The sequence below is a fragment of the Taeniopygia guttata genome, chromosome 14, assembly GCF_048771995.1.
Source record: "Taeniopygia guttata chromosome 14, bTaeGut7.mat, whole genome shotgun sequence".
Lineage (NCBI taxonomy): Eukaryota > Metazoa > Chordata > Aves > Passeriformes > Estrildidae > Taeniopygia > Taeniopygia guttata.
Window position 1 is genome coordinate 3,532,577 of NC_133039.1, and position 19,775 is coordinate 3,552,351.

General features: G+C 42.9%; 1 protein-coding gene across 4 annotated transcripts in view; it reads right to left on the reverse strand.

Moving 5' to 3' along the window:
- Positions 1 to 19,775, reverse strand: part of MAD1L1 (mitotic arrest deficient 1 like 1) — a 346,899-nt gene that overhangs the window by 138,890 nt on the left and 188,234 nt on the right. For all 4 annotated transcript variants that reach the window (XM_030284987.4, XM_072935811.1, XM_002195648.6 and 1 more), the window contains one exon: positions 13,245 to 13,335. In XM_030284987.4, the coding sequence (XP_030140847.4) occupies positions 13,245 to 13,335 (91 nt within the window). The remainder of the gene's footprint in view (positions 1 to 13,244; positions 13,336 to 19,775) is intronic.

The following is a 19,775-nucleotide window of genomic DNA, read 5'->3' on the forward strand; positions in this document are numbered from 1 at the left end:
AAGGGAAGGGGCAGGTGGGATGTAGGAGCTGTAGAAACCCGTGTGTGTGTTCAGAGAGTTTAGAAGGGGAGAGTGAATACCTGAGAAATAGAAAAAGGTGCAGTCCACAGGCATATGCAGCTCTGCAGCTGTAATTCATGGTGTCCAGGAGGCTAAAAGCTTGTGAGAACGAGGGATTGAGTTGAGCTGTACTCTATGGGCACAGGCAGCAAAATGTCACCAACTGTCCCATCAGAGTCAAGTGTTTGCCAAGAAAAGCTGGGAAGGAAGTTAACTAACCAAGGAGGGCCCCCAAGAGAGACACAGAGGGTGGCAAAAGCGCAAAAGTAGAAGGAAAAGACGGGAAAGAATTGGTGTGTCCCCTTGACCCTCCTGGGTTTTTTCAGATGCATAATTCCTATGGTTGATGACCTGGTGGTTTGAGTGTCAGAGCCCACCCAAATCTTGTCACCACAACAGCCTATACTGATGTTACTTCCATAGGAGATATACCCACTGGGAATTAAATATCCTGGCACAGAAAGGTTTTTAAATAACTCTGCTCTTTCCTTCATTCTGTACTCTTGCTAGTAGCATGCACATTAAAAATAACTGAGGAACCACGCACACTAATAACACAAACCACAAGTGTTTGCATTAAGTTTTACCAACCTCATATGTAAATCAGCCCATAAAGGCTGGTAGCCCGTTATATACTATTCAATTACTACAGCAAGCATCCATCCTGTGCCTTTCATAGTGATCTGTAGCCTGGAACAGGTTCATAAACAGCTCAGAAAGGCAGCTGCTGTAGATTTCACTTAACTCCTTATCTATCTGCTTTAAACGGATTAAATGACTATGTCATTAAAATGCTCGAAGTAAGCCTTTGATCATAAACTTCTCATCATTTTACAGTTATTGAATCTGGTCCCTAATGAATCTTATTCTGCCATATTTCTGTCTCTGCTCCTGGCCTTGTTCCCCATTAGTCCTGGCTGCTCAGTCCTAATACAGCTGCTTTGTATGCCTGACCACCGCCTCCTTACAGCCCTCGATCGTAGCTGCTGATTGCCCAGCCCAGAGGAAGGATGAAGTGCAGGAATTTCATTTGAGGTAGGGTCAGAAGGAGCGAGAAAATAATCCACAAAATACCAACCACACCAAACAGCCTCTCCATATTCACTGCACAGCTGCGTGACTGCAATTCCTTTCCGTGGGCCCTGCACACCGAGCAGAGAGGGGGCTTGGGCACTGTGATCTCCAACATCTTGCAGAAAAAAAGATGTTTCATTTTCATAATAAAGGGGTACAAGGAAAAAAAAAAAGCACTACTGAGATCGGGGGATTTTCTGCCACAGCGCACCAGCAGATTTTATCAGCTGCAATGAAGGATGTGCCTGATCTCAGCATGTGCAGAGGTGGGGGAAAGCTTGTGGTGTCCAGAAGTGCCCCAGCACAAACACCAGACAGCAGCCCATGTCTAAGCAAGCAGAAAGCCACTGCAGATTCTGGGAAAATGGAGGGAGACAAAACATCCATCCCCTGGTCCACACATGAGCCAGTAGGGTTGGTAGTAATTAAAGGAGAACAAATGTTTACTGGTCAGCAATCATTGCTAGAGACGGGGACCACTAAAGTCATTCTGCATTCCAAGTTTTGCTCCAAACTCAATCAGGTGACAAAACCAGCTATTAAATGTGGTGCTAAATCTCATTTCCTGTACCATTTTAGTTGTGGCAAATCCAAGGACCCCCACACAAGGACTGGCAGGAGACATCTGCAAATATTAAAGATGATAAACAGAGAGGGTCTTCTGATGCTACTATAAAGTAGATTTTTTTTAAGTATTTGTTTTTTATATCAGTATATGATATCCTGAGTCCCTGTATTTTCTCCTTGAAAAGAAGAAAACCATGTTCTGAAATTTCAGAATTTGTTTTTTTCTAGGGAATTTCATTTCCCTCAGGCACAACAGGAAGAAAATGCCCAGGAATTCATGTCTAGCTGTCATTCAAAACAATGTAGAAGAATTCCATGGTGAGAATGGCTTTTATCCTTCAGTAGGCACAAAAGGGAAAAAAAGAAGGTCCTTCTAGTAGTCTTCTAGTAACAGGAGAGGAAAGGTACTGTGCAGCATTACATGAGCACCAAATGCTTGTTTCAGCTGTGAACTCTATTAAAGTCACATGAAAGTGTTAAACTGAATGCTGAAAAACTGTATGTTTGATATAGAAGAGGCCCATTATGCCAACTTGCAAAGTCCTTGCCAATGCAGCAGACTGCCTAATGTTAATCATTCTGCGTTCTAATTATCTTACCATTATAGCAATTTCCCTGATGATCATCCTTCTTTTTTTCCCCCATTTTGCTGTTGTTCAGTGGTTTTCAATGATGCAGGCTGTAAGGCTTGGACCACCTCTTGGCCATTTGAGTGTTTCCAAAGAATACACCAAAGGGTGTGTTATTATCTCTCTCCATCATTCCCTTGGCTTTCCAGGACATACTTCGTACTTGGAAACAAAAGGATGGGAAAGAGGCAGATGCTGCTGTGCTTCTGTCCCCTCACATGCTGTGCACTGAAACAGACTGGCTGTGGAGCCCTCCCAGTTGCCCCAGTGCTAACCTCTGCTAGCACTGGTCCTCTGGCAGAGCGTACCAGTGTTGGCTACGATGGGCCAGCAGGAACCAGCATCTCTGCCATCGCCCAGCTGCAGTGAGACTGCCTTAGTAATTGTAGCAGAGCAAGAATGGATTTATTTTCTGCTTTATTCCAGTGAGAGAGGCCAGATTTACCCAGTGGCCTCATTCCTACCCCCAGAGCACAAATTACTTGCGGATTTCACAGTGAGTAGATAGAAGCAGGGTCACAAATTCCTAGAACCAAGGAAGTGATCGGTCTTGTCTGCCTCATCACCCTCATGTACATATTGTGACATTTTAATTAGCTTCCCCCATGTCTGACAGACATCCTGTGTCAGCCAGAGAAACCATGGCTTACTTCCTAGCTTCACAAAATTTGGGAGCTTTAAAAAAACCCACCAAACACCAAAAAACCCCAACCCAGTCCCCTTTCCCTTCCTACCCAAGCAATTAAATTACTTGCCAGACAGCACTAAGAATCCATATGAGAAGAATATATTCTGCATTTGCTGTGGAAATCTCCTGGTGATCTTATCAGTCTCTCAGTTCGTTTTTTCTGCCAGTGCAAGGAGACTTCAAGCAGCACCAACATCTTTTCAGATGGGGACAGTCATCTCATCTTCATTTCAATTTTATAAGAGTAAGAGAGATTTGTGGATAAACTGAAACAAAAAGAGGAATGGCTATGGGGCAATCTATTGGATTCTGAGCAGCTTTGAGTTAACTGCTCCAGCCAGCAAATTCAACATTATCCTGAGCTGCCTGCCTGAAGAAATAAATACTTCAGAAGCAGCCCAGACACAAGTTTTCAAGTTATCATTGAGTAAACTGGTAGAAGGGCATCATCTCTAACTTTCACACACATCTAAAGGACTCAGACTATCTTTTTGATCCCCTGCAAGCAGGAAACATCAGTAAAGGGTATTAAGTTGAACGAATCAGCCAAGGAACTAAAATGGGAAGGATGAGAGGGCAGGCTTAGGAGGAATACACTTGGTAAATTAACCGACACATCTGTTTGCAGCATGTCCAGTGTTTTTATTCTCTAGGATGCTGGAGAGAATGAACCACACAGAAATCTCCAGATACAGACACAGATCTGTCTTCTAAGCAGTGTCAAACAGAAGCATCACACTCAGAAGATGTCAGAGACCTTGAGAAAGAAGGAAAGTCAAAAGTCACTGACATTCAATCCTCAAACTGTTTGGCTGTAGATGTTACTGTCTATGTTCCACCATGGCACAGCCACTTGGCAGCACTGGGGAAACCATTTCACGCCATACAATCACTATTCCTTCCCCCCATCACCTGAAGAGGATGCTAAGGAATGTCTCCAATACTGCCTCCTCCTTAATTTCAGCTTCTGTGAGCCTGTGGGCACAGTCTGACATGCTGGTTGTAGCACATCCAAGGAAGAAGCCCCAGCCCACACCCACTGCCTGTTCTCCCTCCTGAGCAGGCATTTCCCTCCCTGTCTGGCCACCTGTGCCATCCCTCTGACCACACTCCAGCTGGATTCTGTTGAGCCAATGTATGTGATATTCCTATTTTACACCCATCTAGATCAAGTCATGTCTACATTTAAATACATTGACATGCATTCTAATAATTGTCTGCAAACATATTTATACATATATAAAAAATTAAATTCCCCAGTGTTGTATTTAAATGCTCAGGCAGCTCCACCATGTTAATATTAATCATAAGAGCTCACATATATCTAATCACACTTTTCCTTGGACAATGAACAGACTGACCTCTGAGCAAGCCCTGACTCCTTGGGAAATAACCTTAAGGTCAGCAGCTCTGGCTGTGATGGATCTAGAGGGAAAGCAGCTCCACAGCTGAGCTCCCTTGCAGATTGCTGTCAACAGCTTCTCACATCCCTCTACTCATAAAAATGAGAAAATTTCTGTGATTTACTACTGATTGGAACTGTGGTAGCACTGCACAGAGAGAATGAATGCATCCACTGGAAGATAACCAAAAATACACACAAGAACCTCTGGAGAGCTCATCCTTGCTGCACAGCCTTCATGTTACTGGTTTTTTAAGTTTTTCATCTTACTAGAGCCAGAAGCACAATGAAAAAAAAGAAGCGGTGTCTTTGTTCTGAAAGGTCACAATCTCAACTGAACATCTTCTGTCATGTCCAACATGCACAACAGCTTTCAGGGAATTTTTATTTTGTTTTAAATGTCCTGCCAAAAATGCAAAGAACAGGCACAGAGCTGCTGCATCATTTAGGAAATGTGGGGTTTAAATGCTGATCAGAGGAAGCAGCAGAGTTCCTGGTGGAGCTGAGCCCCATGCTCAGGTGAGCACAGCTGTGATGGATCACCTGGGAGCCCTCCCATCTGCATGGAACACAGCTGGGCTTTCCAGACATCCTCCTGAACACACAGAACCCCCTCACGGGACTCTGCTCATTTTTTTAAAAAGATGAAGGGGATGCTCTTCCCCACAGCACTTCACTTACCCTGCCACTCCAACTGTCCATGCTCATTTAAACACAACAGCCTTTCTACCTAAATTAGGTATCATCTGCCATTCTACTTTTACCTGTCTTTCAAATCTAGCTAGGAAAGCTGTCAAAAACAATTACTTTTTTTCTGACTTGTCTGGATCCATGTCTCTTTAAAGTCTTATCAAACAACTGCAAATGGAAATTGAGCTAAATTTGGGCTAGGAAGGGCCTGTATCATGATCTGCGCTCAGGGTGTGCTGACAGAAATGCTCTGTTATTGGGGTGTTACTTCTCCCCACTTACACCTGGGCACACCACACTGCCAGATGAATGCCAATGCCACACATCCCAGTGACAGAGGCATTTTGATTTTCCTTCTGACTATTTGAAGAAATTTTTCAGAGAAAACCCATTTTTATAATGCATCCCCCTGGCAGAGGTCACACAAAAATGTGTTTCCCTGATGCACACTGCCACCCCCACCAGTGCCTCAGCTCAGAGCATCTCCCCATTTCCTCATGTATATTTTAACATCATTACAAACATTGCCTACTCATCCCTATGACATAGGCAGATTTTTCCTCTTCCCCTCATCACGCACTCAGAGAAAACATTATTGAATTCTGACTTATTTCTTTTCCATAATCTGAGTGACACATCCTGGCCTTTTGTCTCCTAGAGAAGGTGTCAAGTTTTACATATACCAACAAGAAGAGGAAATATATGGCAACATAACCAAAGTAACAAAAGAACAAAACTGATGAAGAATATTGTGGTCTGACTTTACAAAGCCAGACCACAACAGAAATGGCAAAGACAAGGGCAGCATGAAACTGTGACCTGTTACTTTGTTTTAATCAAAAACTCAGAAATAATTGGGTCATCAACCAAAGGCTGAAATGGTAATGAGTAATGAAAAGCTCAAAGCCTAACGTGGAGAGAGCTGCAACTCATGGACAAGGTACTCATAAAAGTCTGAGAGAAAGCACAAAGCTTCAGTAAACAAACCTTGCGAAGCGTTATTTGCGTTACACAGGTCTAAATGACATTTTTGTTTTGTTGCTCTGACATGGAAGCAGAATTCAAAGCAGCAGAAAAATAATAGAAAATGAAGAAAGAACAATTGAAAACTAATTTGTGCCACTGAATGACTACAGAGAAAAACAAGAAAACTATAAAGGGACAGTCACTCTTATTGCTGCCTGAAACTTTGCTTTTTCTTTGTGAGAGAAGTAAGATTAGAGGACTTTAAAAGTCTCATTTTAAAATGATTGCTTCTGTCTCATCAGCCTTGGCGTTCACCCACAGGGTGATTCTGGGGATCAGAGAAACACACAGAAACCTTCTGGAGTTGCTGCTTAGTACTACTTGACTGGCACACGTTGTAAGTTTTTGGGTAGGAATTTAAATACACAACTGAGAGTTTGAATGTGAAGTTGTAGCTGAAATGACCAATTTTAGTATACTCTTGCTCTTTTTGCTATACAGGAGCACCAACAGGAGTGGCGTCTCCGTCCCCTCACTCCAATGAAGGCAGTGCACACACCCCAGATTTAGTGGTCTGGTGCCATGCAACCAAGCTTTGTACAACTTTTAAAACATCACCACTTATTCTGCTACACCTGTTCAGAGAACCAAGGTTTGCTCCAAGCCAGCTTTCTCATACCAGAGAAGGACTTTCTTGTACCACAGAAGGACAATTTCCTGCTGCTTGCCCCTGTAGAACACGTGTGCTGTAGGAGCAGCCTCCTCCTCAGCCTAGCAGCATCCTCATCTGCATTTTGTGCTCAATTTTCAACTCCAGCATGGACGGCACCTCCTAAAGTTCGTGCTTCCTGTGTAGTGGTACAGCAACCTTTTCCAGCAGGACATTTCCCATGGCCCAGCTCTGCCTGCCTGCTCTCAGCTCCCCATGCTGCTGCTCAGGTGCTGACACTCAGGGCACTGACCTTTCCTGTTTCAGGAAATCCAGCACTCACCCTTCCTCCCCCTCTGCTCATCTAATGAGCTTTGTGATGCCACACAGCTGCTGATATTTTCAAGGGTAGTGGCAGGAGAACATTAATGAATTTATTCTGGATTTTCGTGTTAAATGTATTATGCAAATGTTAATCAGTTTCTGCAGAACTTTGAGAAAAGTGCTGCATGAAATAAACAATACGGTGGCAGCTCTGGCAGTAGAATTTATAGAGCTTCAGGTGTTTAATATTCAATGTGTGAATTCCTTTAAAAAAATTTTTTTAAAGGGCATGCTGGTAAAATTTTCCTGCACAAATGTGAACCTATGCACTTGTGGTGCCTGATGTTAACAAACATTAGCAAATCTGTTCTGTGCCTGTCCTTGTTTCATTCGACATCCACTTTGCACATGACATTTATTGGGGCCACCAAGGCCATCAAACAGCTTCTCCTTGAACCACCTAATGACAAACCTACAAGTAAATGACATGTTTACGCTTCTCCTTTCTGCTCCCGTGGAATGCTTCTAATTTCTGTTAATTCTAATAACAGCAAGGTATTCAGAATTAACACGTACAAATATTTGCATAGCCCCAGCTAATTCAGTGTCACGTAATCCCCAGGGGCTGGATCACAGCAGGTTCTACATTCCTTCCATTTTACACCAGTTCTAGGATTTCCTGCAGTACCTAATCCACGTGGCATGAGATACACAACATTTTTTTTTCCCAAATAACACATATAATCCTTCCAGCACAATTTATGGGTGCATTACAGGGGAAGCTCTTTTCCCTCCCATTCATTTGGGTGTCACTTTAGCACATCCCCTTGGCAGCTCCCTGTGAACACCAGGGACACCCACACAGCAGAGCAGCTCAGACTTAGTTTCCCTTACTTAGCTCAAGAGATAATTGAAGTGAAGGTGGTGCAAGAGCACAGGTGTTGCTCAGACCAACCACCAGGACATGACTCCACAGTGCTCCTCTGCCCCTGGCACGCTACTGCCTGTGTCATCCCATCCCCACTGTTGTCATCCCAGAGCCAGACTAATTGGTTCTTCAATCAAAGCCAGCATCCTGTGTGAATATTCTCCCCTGTTTTATGCAAGCATTACACACCTCTGAGCTGTCATAAATTAATATCCATGATGTCTGTTTATCATGTGTTTTTCGTTGCTGTTTTGAGCAGCACTGTGTAGCAATCCCCAGCGTGGTCTCTGTCTATAAGCACTTGAGCAGATACACTTCCTTAGGTCAGTGCAGACCTGCTGCTGCCTGTGAAATTTAGAAGATAAGCTTTGCCTGTCAAAGATGAGATTATTGCTTATCAAGTTCAGGAGTCTGTGGAATAGATCGCAAATCACCCCCATCCCCTCCCACATGCTCAATGCACTGAGTGAGTGGGGCAGCACAATATGATCCCACCTCCTGCAGCCCTGGACCTGCACTTCTCTTCATCTGCTCTTTACAGATCTCCTGCTGTATGCTACCAGTTATTCTATCTCATAATTAAGTCCCTCTGGAGTACCCGCAAATTTGTTCCTACACCTTGCCAAAAGCAGTACTTGACTGAAGACATGCCAAGTGAGCTGCCCAGAACCAGCTAAAGAAGCCTTCTAGGAGAAAAAAAATAAAAATGCGGAACTTAGATAGGTGAGGTTTTCAACAGGGGCCAGATGTGCCACAGAGGCTAACACAGATCTCAGCATGCACAGATGAAGAAAAAAGGACAGGATGTTTGTGAAAAGGGAAGGCATGGAGATAATCCAGGAAGAATGTGGGCATTTGAGAGGCCAATTAGACAACCTTGAAAGGTTGACTATGTCCTTTTAAGTTTTATAACAGTGCAAATGATTCATTCATCATTCTTTACTGGTCACAAAATGAACAGTTAGACTGTTCAATGACCTCAGCTCTCCCTTGGGTTCTTAACTCCAAGCCAGTCACTGCCCTGCTGCCAAAGCCCTAACCATAAAATGAGTCACTGATGCTTAAAGAGGAGAAACATTCTCTGTCCACCTTCCCCTGGGGTACAGCTCCCAGATGTTTGGTTATACCCTCAAAATACAGCACTAGAAGAAGGAGGAGGCCAGCCCAACAACAAGGGGTGCAGAGGTAAGGAGAAAGAGAAACATGTGAATGCTCTGGATGTCCAGCACTTCTGTCATCCATGGACATTTCACCTCTGGAGAGCTAAACCCAGCAGGCACTTCCCTCTAGGACACCATAATAGGCAATTCAGTCCCTTCCATTCTAACAGCAAAGTTTAACATAAATTCCAGCTTCTGTCTGGGGTAAGCTTTCTGATGACTGTCCCCACACTATGTAGTTAGTCAGCTCTCTCTGAGCTTTGAAATAATAGGCAAAAAACAATCATTTCAATATGTATGAATAATGCTGCATTTTTGAGAGCGTTGCTGTCTTATTCCTGACTTGCAGAGAGGCTAAACACAACCAGTTACTACTGTGAGCAGGGACATGGCAATCAAAGTTGGACAACCCAGAGTTTGTGCCAAGTCATGACCCTTTCTCACAGACAAACTGCCCTTGTTCGGTTTTGTCTACTCCTGAGATCCTCTCCCTGTTTTCTGTTAGGTTTTCTTGACTGTCAGCATGCACAGGTGATACTTTTTACTCAGAAACAAGCCAGAAAATACAGACTCTTTCCATTTAGCCTCATAAATACACATGCACATGCTCAAAGGGATTAGGCTGCCAGCTTGGCTATGGGACTAGAGGTGATTTTCAAGCCCAAACATATCTCGATGCAAAAAAACCCACCCATCTATTTGCCTTTAATCCATACAGATCCACTTATCTGAACTCTAACTGGAGTTTCATTTTTCTCACCAACCAGCTGTGAACTAATTATGAGGACTTTAACTAGTCCTGATCCCTCTCCAAGCATATGGATCCAATTAAGTCAAACTGCAGCTGATTTTAATCAATCTTCCTTGAAGCAGCCAACCTTGAAGAATCTCTTCTTCAGCTGGAAGAGTAGAGGAGAGCAGGAAAAGCAGGAGAGTAGTATTTGCATAAGGAACACTTCACATTCGCTTGGTTGCCTGTAAACACAGGGCTCCTAGCAGTAAGAAATGCTAATTGAACACTCCTCACAACTCCTTCCTCCCACTTTATCCAAAAAGCACTGATTTGATCAGTCTCCTTTGTTCCTGGCATCAAGCTGCACTTTTCAACCAGCACCTCTGGAAGATGATCCAGATCATTTCAGATAACAAACAAGCCAAGCCTTTCTCCGAAATCTCAGCCTGCCCACCATGGGCCAAGTAGGAGCATCTCAGGTTTCCTGGAAATGTTTTTTTGCTTCATCAAAAGGAAGAAGGGTAGAGGAGATGAGATAAAATTGTGTGTTTAAACCCACTCTCTTCATATTATTTGAATCCCTCTCCTGAGCCAGGGTTTCAAATGTTTTCCTTAAGATAATATCCAGGGCACCAGGGAGGCAGTCTCAACCGGGTGTCATTTCTCTACAGCTCTACATCTCCTGTGTTTTTGTAATCTGAGGTTTTCATTAGCAGTAAAGACCTGGCCAGTGAGTGATATCCATGCTAAAGTCTTTATACCAGTGAAGGAAAATCAATGCAGCCTGCAGCTAGGTGTCAGGAGGCAAGGGGTTTTGGAAGACAGGGTGTGTGGAGGTGGAAAACACCTTCAGGCATAATTCAAGCTGTCCCCACACAAGCACAGAATACAAAAAGATGTCAGATGTTATATGGCTGTGGAGAGATATCAGCACCTGAGTTCACTTGCTAATACTGAGCTCAAGAAGTGTGAGTCACACACCAAAAACACCTTTCCAGATGCCCATTTGCCCTCTGCCCAGTCCATCAGGGTTTCCTTGCTCACAAAGTGGGCTTCTGTGCAGCAAAATTCCAGTGCCAATATTCAGATACAAAGGGATGTGAGAGGAAGAAGTTCTTCACAGAAATGGAGATCAGACATTGGAATGGGCTGCCCAGAGAAGTGGATTTGCCATTCCTGGAGGTGTTTAAGGAAAGCCTGGACATGGCACTCAGTGCCATGGTCTGGCTGACAGACAGGGTCTGGTGGTGTTGGGCCATAGATTGGATTCAATGACCTGAGGTCTTTTTCAACCGAAATGATTTCGTGGTTTGGAGACAAACATCTTTGAAACTCTACTCCTTTCCACACCTCAGTACATTCAAACTGACATTTTAAATTATAAATTATTAGCTGTATCTCCCACTTCATGCACCAAACACAACTTTGTGAACTCAACAGATTCAGTTCAGTGTAAAGCACTCAGAGCCTTAATTCTACAACCTGTCTCTTCCAAATACCCAACTTTAATATGTCCCTTCTACATATCTTTCCTTCAGCAGATACAATTCCAGAAGTCAGAGGTTTTATTTTACAAGAAGGAACTGCAGATAAGGGTTTGTCAGAAATCACCCTCATTCTACTGGTTTAATGTCAGCCTTTTCTCTTACATCTTTATTTGATTTGAAGCCATGTTTCTCCCATTTTTGTGGTTTTCGTCATCTTCCTGTTCAATAAAACTTCCTCGTGACTTCTGTATGTAGTTTGTCTTGCTTTTTTCCCCTTCATGATACAGACTTTATTTTAACCCATAATTTCCCAATGATTCCTTTCAGAGGTGGGAATAAATAACATGTCAAACTAGTGACCTTATCTAAGTGCATGATGACATTTTCAGCATATTTGCTCAGTACTGATAGAGGTGAATTTCTAAGCTTATCCTTAACTTTCTGGGTTCTCACTCTAACAAACCTTCTTTCAATGTGTTTATAAAAAGAGTAATTTTAAACTTGGCCTGTCAAAGTATTTGATTCACGGGGTGAATAAAAATTGGGAAGGCTGATGTTTTTCCCTCTGAGGAGTTCTTGGCCATTCTGGTGGGCACACACTGATCAATACTGACACTTTAGCATTCAGCTGACATATTCCTGTACTTGTGCTTTTTTCCCTACTCCCTCTCTTTTGAAAAAACTACTTTAGGCATCAAGTCCTCTAAGACACAAGTAAAGTGAGACTTTAGGGACAGGGGGAGCTACCTCCTGTTAAATTAGGAGTTAAAGCCATGTCCTCAGCCTTAGCAAGGGAGATGGAAGAGCATCATTACCTGAATTTCAGCTCACTAACTCAAAGATTTCTCTTTCCTAGACTTGCTATTCAAGACTTGGCATCTCAAGTCACTTGGTTCATCTTTGTATAAACGAACAAAGCAGATCTTTGTGATATTTCGAGATACCACAAATAAAATAGGGAATTCCTCTGGTCAGGCCTTCTTGGAAAGCCAGAAACCACTCTAAGACCATGTAAGGCAGATTAATCATGACCTGAGCTGTAATCTGCTCTGAAGCCAAAGCTGCTTGTGTGTTTCTTGGAGACCTAAGCATCCAAACACCAGCCCAAAGCTTTCATCTCCTTCTGATGACTGAAACCCAATTAAAGGAGAGCAGGGTGACAGGCTTCACACTAAACATGGCTCAGCAGAGATGCTCAGCAGCTCTTAGCTCCCTGCTTTATCAAAGCTGTCACTTCCCCTGTCTCCAGGAATGCGTTATAAAAATAAAAAAAATTTGATTCACGTCTAATAGGTGTCAAGATAAAATCAATGGTCTGGCTGAAATATGGGTAATTTCAAACCTGCAGGTTTTCTACCATAAAGTAATTAGCAAAATAACGGGAAAGCTAAAGATAAAAAGAAAGAAAAATTAAGAGAATGCTACAATGACAAATTGTTCAGCACATCAGAGAGAAAAGAAGGAAGAGATAACATTGCTTCTTCAAGAAGGGTGGGTGGGCTTTGATTGAACCAACAGGGTCAGGTTCTTGTTTACTCCAGCATCTTTCAAACAGGAAATACCACAAAAGCTTGAAGCAACTCCCCTGCCCTTCCTTTGCAAAGGAAAGCTGTTCCTAGGGTGACAACAAAGTGAACAGCCAGTCCACTTCTCTGCTGCAGGTGGGATTTCACAGATCCATCCCGAGTGAAAAACTGAACCTCTCTGATGGCATGGCCAGAAACACAGGGGTGGCAGTGCAGGCAGCACAGGCTGCCCAAAGCTGCCTTGCCCAGATGGAGGGGAGGGAAGCTCCCTGCTGGGGGCACTCAGGCACATCTGCTAGAACAGCCATGGCACATGGACCATGCCAGGCTCTCCAGCTGCTCTGGACCACCACACTCCTACCTGCAGAGTGAGCTTCTCCAGCTGCATTTCCAGAGATCTGTTCTCCTCTGCCAGCTTGCTGCGCTCAGCTTCCAGCTCCTCAATTTTCAGCCTGGAGAAGAAGGGAAAATTAATAGACTTTGGGTGTCCCTGTGCAGTCCCACCACAAATAATCAAGTAAAGCATGAAACCAGAAACAGTATCGGATTATTCCTGCATTCAGTACCACAAAATTGCACTATTGAGGCAGGTAAAACATATGGTTAAAAGTGATGTGTTTATATGATGAGATTGTAATTTGTAAAAGTACATTAAAAATATACAATTTGAATATAAAGCACATATATTATAAAGTTCAGCTTGGATACCTTCTGAACCACAGACTGAGTCTAGACCATCACGTTTAATAACCACCAGCAGCTAAAACCTCCATGAGGCATCAAATCTCTTTTTGATCTGATTTATACTTTTGGCCTTCACAATACTCCTTGGCAGTAAGTTCCACAATTTAATTATGTGCTGTATGAAAAATTAGTTCAGTTTGCTTTATACTTCACATGTGATTATTTCGCTGAGCCCCTGTTAGTTCTGCTATGAAAAGTCATGAATAATTGTACCATACTCCCCACTCCATACCACGGAACAGGCCTCTCCATTATTTCCTGAAGAATCTCAGTTTAGTCTTCCTTCACAACAAGGATTTTCCATGTTTTTATTGTTCTTCCTTATTCCTTCAAGTTCTATAGAGACTTTTTGACATGAAATAAACTGGAACTACAAAGAGCACTCAGGTATGTTCAGTGGTACAATGAGGATTTCTGTTCTATTCTCAACTTCCTTTCCAGCAGCTTCTAGTATTCTATTTGTATGTTTAACTACAGAGCATACCTGATATTTTCAGAAAGCTGTTCATAACAATGTAAGATCTCTTTCTTGAGTGACAACAGCTCATTTAGAGCTCTCTGTTGTGGGAGTAAAAGTAAGGGTGTTTTTTTCTTATGTGCATGAGTTTGGCAATTATTGACATACAACTTCATCTCCCATCTCAAGCAGCATCCTAAGATTTCTTCTAAAATTCTGAATGCTCTGATAAGCTGCATAATTTCTTATTATCTCAAACTCTGTCACCTCACTACTCACAAACCCTTTTTATTTTCCCCCTTGTGTTGGACAAGTTCCCAATTCCCAATCAAAACCATTCTAGGACCTAGTGGAAAAATCCTCAGCATTGTGAAAACATTTATTCTTTGATTCTCCATATTTTAACTTTGTACTATATAAGCAAATTAACAGAAGAAAAAATGCATGAAGCTTTACAAAGTAAAAAAATCTTGTATTATCTCTGGCTCAGCAAATTCTGGAGACAGACGAGCCTCCTGGCAAGGTACCCAGATGTTCTGTCCTGTTCACATGGGCACCCACCACTGGCCACTCCCACAGACAGTACATTGGGACAGCCAGACCTCTAGGATTTATATATTCTTATCAATCCAACAAAGAATCTCCTTTTTTTATTCCATCAAAGTTTCTTTATGACCTTTGGCTCAAAACTTTTTGAAAGGTCAAATACATTAAATTAACCATACCAGCCTTAGACAAGTGACTGGTGAATCCTTCAGAGAACTCTATCAAACTTGTTAGGCAGGAGATATATGTATAAAAGATTGGATATAAAAATTCTGCTTGCATTTAAGTACAGAGATCAAAATCCTGATGTTCCTTCAAGACCCTCCCCTTCCACACGTTAACTTCTTATTAATTGTGCAACTAATTAATTGTGCAACTAATATAGAATAACATTGATCTTTGGATTCAATTTTCTCAGCAGCCTTTGCTCAGAATATTCTTTTAAAATTAATTACCTTGCTTAATACTTTTAAATTATCTAAATTAAACTGAAAATTCTTGCACCATACAATAAAGTATGTGACCATCTGCCAATATCCCAAAATTATGCATCAGCAATTTCAGGTACAAGGAAGAAGCCATCTCTCCTATTCATTTGGCAACAGTTCCAAACTTTTCCATAGAAGCAGGTTGATCTACATCATGTTTAGCACAGAAATGTCTCCCTTACAAATATGCAGCTTGGATTGCTTAAATTATTTGTAAGCCTGACCCCTGCTGGCAATTTTCAAATATTATAAAGTCTCATTTTTTCTGCTTTTGGAAGCCTCTAAAATGCCAAGGAACAGCTTTAGAACTGTCCAGGCCATTAAAAAATATCATCAATAACTTTCAGAAGAGACACCAAACTAGTGGGGAAGGAGGATACTGCAGCAGGAGACTGAAAAGGTCAGGAAAAATGGAAATTCAAAGTGGAATTAATGCTTTTAATGATGCATTTCTAAATGGATTGCAGAACAGGCCACGAGGAGAGCAACACTCTTCTCTGAGGAACAACAGCGCAACAGCTCCTGAAAAGTAAAGGTCAGAGCCAGACACAGGACTCTCATCAGTACTTTCTCCATCCTTGACATGCTGAATTTTAATTGGGAACAAATTTCTCCCCATCCAGCCTCTCAAATAGTGTGATGCTGCTGTTATCTGCCTGCAGAACTTGACTCTGTGGGGAGGTTTAAGATCAGGCCTCTCAGTTGCCCTTTGAAAATCACTCACAGCAGCAGCCAGAAAACACTTCCCAAAGACCTGAGACGCAGCTGTGATGAGGGTAGATTCAAACCATTACATTTTTGTGCTATTTCACCTGCAATTTTAGGATTCAATAATCTGTTTTTGCCCTTTGTGCCTCGCTACTGAGCACACGATGATTTAAAGCCCGGGGCACTCCCAGTCAGGCAGCAGATATTCACAGAATCCTGAAATGGTTCGTGGTGGAAAGGACAGTAAAAATCATTTAGTTCCTCACTCTGCCATGGCAGGCACACCTTCCCCTATTCCAGGCTGCTCCAAGCCCCCATCCAACCTTGGACACTTCCAAGGATGGGGCAGCCTCAGCTTCTCTGGGCAACCCTCTCCCCATCCTCACAGGGAAGAATTTCTTCCCAATTTCCCCTCTGGCCCTGGCCTGTGTCAGTTTGAAGCCATTTCTTCTTGTGCTGCCACTGCATGCCATGGTCAAAAGACCTTCTTCAACTCTCTTGTAGTCCCTTTAGGTAGTGAAAGGCCACAGTCAGGTCATCCTGGAGGACTTTTCTTCTCCAGAACCACCTGCAACAGGCACAGGAGCACCCCTGAGCTGAGGGTCAGAGCCTCTCCTCCCTGAGCATGGCCTTGGGCTCACCCCCAGGTGGCTGCTCCTTCCCAGTGTCCCAGCTATGGGGGCATCCTCCTTTCCTGACACAAAGTAGGGTGTAGGGCTTCCTGCCATGATCTGGGCAAGGTCAGCCCATTGAACCAGGGGCACTCCCTGGGTCTCCTTCAGAGACAAAACCTGCTGCACTGAGGAACAAGAAGATTGCTGCAACCTTTGTGCCGAGAGGATTTTGGGACTGATTAGTGCTTTCACCATTTATCTGTCTCATATCTTATTTTTAACACTGTTAAGTGTCCTGGATCTCCAGTGGGAAAGCATTCAGAACCATTAGCAAACAGTTTGTCCTATTCCAGCTTTGCTTCCCAGCCCCCTGGGAAACACTTCCCAATGGCAAAGAGAGAGAAGCAAGGGAAATCCTATCTATATATAAACACAGCAAAGCATTTGCAGCTGGTGGTTAAAATGTGGAAGTCAAATATTGAAAAATATTTACTGGCTTGGCATTTGGATTTTTTCATTTACATATTTTTTTCATTAAATTCACGTATAGGGATGGTTGTGTACTGCTTTGGGATGCACCACAAAGGCAGCCTTAGTGCACATTCCTTGTGCCTTTTCTCTCCAGGAACACCTGCACAAGAGAGGTGATGCTATTTTATCACCAGTTTGCAATCCTCCACTTGTTACATACTGGAGTTACCTTCAGGTCGGGAGAACAACCCAAGACAAATCCGTATGAGCACCATGAAAAGCAGGGTACAGAAACACCTGGGCACAGCACAATCATCTACCAGCTCAATTTTCAGCCCAGAATGGTCTGGGTTAAAAGGGACCTTAAAGATAATTCAGTTCCAGCCTCCCCACCATGGGCAGGGAAACCTTCCACTAAAGCAGATTCCTCCAAGCCCCATCCAACCTGGCCTTAAAAGCTGGTGTCTGTTCTAAAAACAGCCTTGTACCACAAGGAAGGAACACCAGTTACTTTCTGAAATATGAACACTATTGTCAAGTTTCATGATACAGGAAGAAATCATTTGAATTAATTTCTGGAGAATTCATGAACTTCTCCATACAGGGGTTTGAAAACATGAAAATATTTAATCTCTGTTGAAGATGTCTTCACCTGTCTAGATTTTCCTGTATCAGACAGCTCAACCAAGAGCTGAAGGCTCCACAGGCATAAGGTAAATTGATGCCACCTCCACAGCCTTTCACAAGATCAAATTTAGTGCAAGAATACAGATTCATTGGCATTTGCTCAGCCTCACGGATTTTCCCTCTTTTAAAACCGAGCTTCTTATTGCCTCTACTGCATCATTATCTCAAATCAGAGAAGGGAATGAGGGAAAAAAACCCCCACCTACAGCCTCAGGTCTCCTGAAATGACACTTGTGAGAAGCAGGAGACATCCCACTGTGTGTTTTCAGTCTGTCTAAAAACCTTAGACTGCGAGACAAGGCTGCTCCTACCTCAGAAAGGAAAAAAGGGGGCAATCTGTTGGATTTTCAACAGCATCCAGGCACTCCAAAAGTCTCTCTGAGTCCAGAGCTTTTCAGTGGAATTAACCAGTGGAAACTCCCCCCACCATCAGCCTTTTATCCTGGTTTTATTGGTTTTTAATGCTCTCAGCTGTGTGATGTGGTTGCCTGTGGTTATCACCGATGAGGACACGTCTCACAGAGGCCCCATCTGCCAAGGGGGCAAGGCCATGTGGAAAAGCTACTGCAGAACAGGGAAACACTGAATGGAGCAGAAAACGTATGTGTTGGGAAGATGCTATTAAAGGATCCAGATGGCATTGAGATGGTGTTAGGAGCAGAGCAGACAGAATTCCAGCAAGTGTGACTAATGGGCATTGGCAAGGACCTGAATTTCTTTTGAATTACTGTAACTCTAATCAGTCACTAAATCCACAGAAAACATTTAGGATTTACTGGGCTTGCAGTTTGACAGCAGAAAGAAAAAGTTCAGATTTGTTCCAGCTGAAAAGGTCCTTCAGCTGTTGCCACTTAAGTATTTAGTGGAGTTCTTTTAAAATATATCCCTTTTATTTATGGATTCTGAAATACCAGTTTCTGCACAGTTATCACCTTCCCTCTAAAAGGTGCTAATGCCCAAATGCTGTACCCTACAGTGCAGGAACTCAATGGGTTGACCACCGTTAGTTTTCATAGGATCTGCAGAATATAAACAAATATTATTTCAGAGGGAGCAGCAAAAAGTGTGAGAAATGACAGCATTAGCACTGCTTTTATTGTCTCTCCAGAAATGATGATGCTGGGAGAGAGTTTCACATTTAAAGTTATAAAAGGTCTGACGAAATAGCACTTTGTTCTCAAGAGAAGGAGGAAAAACTGATAAAGTCTTTCAAGTTTCTGGCTGAAAATTTACTTTCCATACTAAAGAAAAATGAGACAAAAGGTATTTTTCTTAAAAGCTCTCGTTCACTCACAGGAGGTAAATACAGATTCAAAGGATTAATATGGATTTTTTTCCTCCTTTATGTCTCCCCTGCTTTTGTTTTCAGAAGTGAGCTCCTATCCACAGGGCCTATATGGAAATGCCTGGAGGCTCAACAGTCCATTCCTGTTCTGCACACTCTTCTTGCTGGCTTCAGTGGTTCCTCCTATTTTTCACATTCCTTTGTGACAGCAGCTAAGAGGGGAGGCTGGGCTCAGCCCAGAGGAGCTGACAGGCCATCCTGTAGGTTACAGGATTTCAAAGACTACAATGAACTACAGAAACGGAAATAATTCTGTCATAAACTCTGGCATTTCTCCCCCCACTTTCCAATTTGGAAGATTGTATTCTTCCCCATTTTCTCTCAGAATGAGTTTCTGGCAGTGGCGTGTAGAAGGAAGGAGTGACAGTGGAGTTTGTGTTTTCTCTCCTTAGCAGCTACATAAAATTGAGTCAACTGGTGCTGTTGAGGCCCACAGGAGGAGGATGAGCACGGCAGACCTAATCCCCTCCTATTCTGATCCCTATTCTCCTCTAAACCCCTTCTGCTCTTTAATCACACCCACCCAGTTCACTGCTGCCCAGAACACGCCCCAGCTGAGCCACGGGGCGTGTTCTGATGTGGATCACAGAACATTCATCCTGAGCTCCAAAGGGCTGGGAGAATATAGTGATTTATTCTGTGCTCCTTTGAGGACTCTCTTCTGTGAAGAAAGAACTCGGCCCAGTTTCTTGAACAATGACCAGAAAATGCAAAATAAAGTCCAACCATATTCATTGACTGCTTAAGTCTAGAAACATAAGAAAAAAATCTTTATGGAGTCAATTCTGAGATTTCTCTCCACTCAATTGTGGAGTGCCTGAGAGAGCCAGGA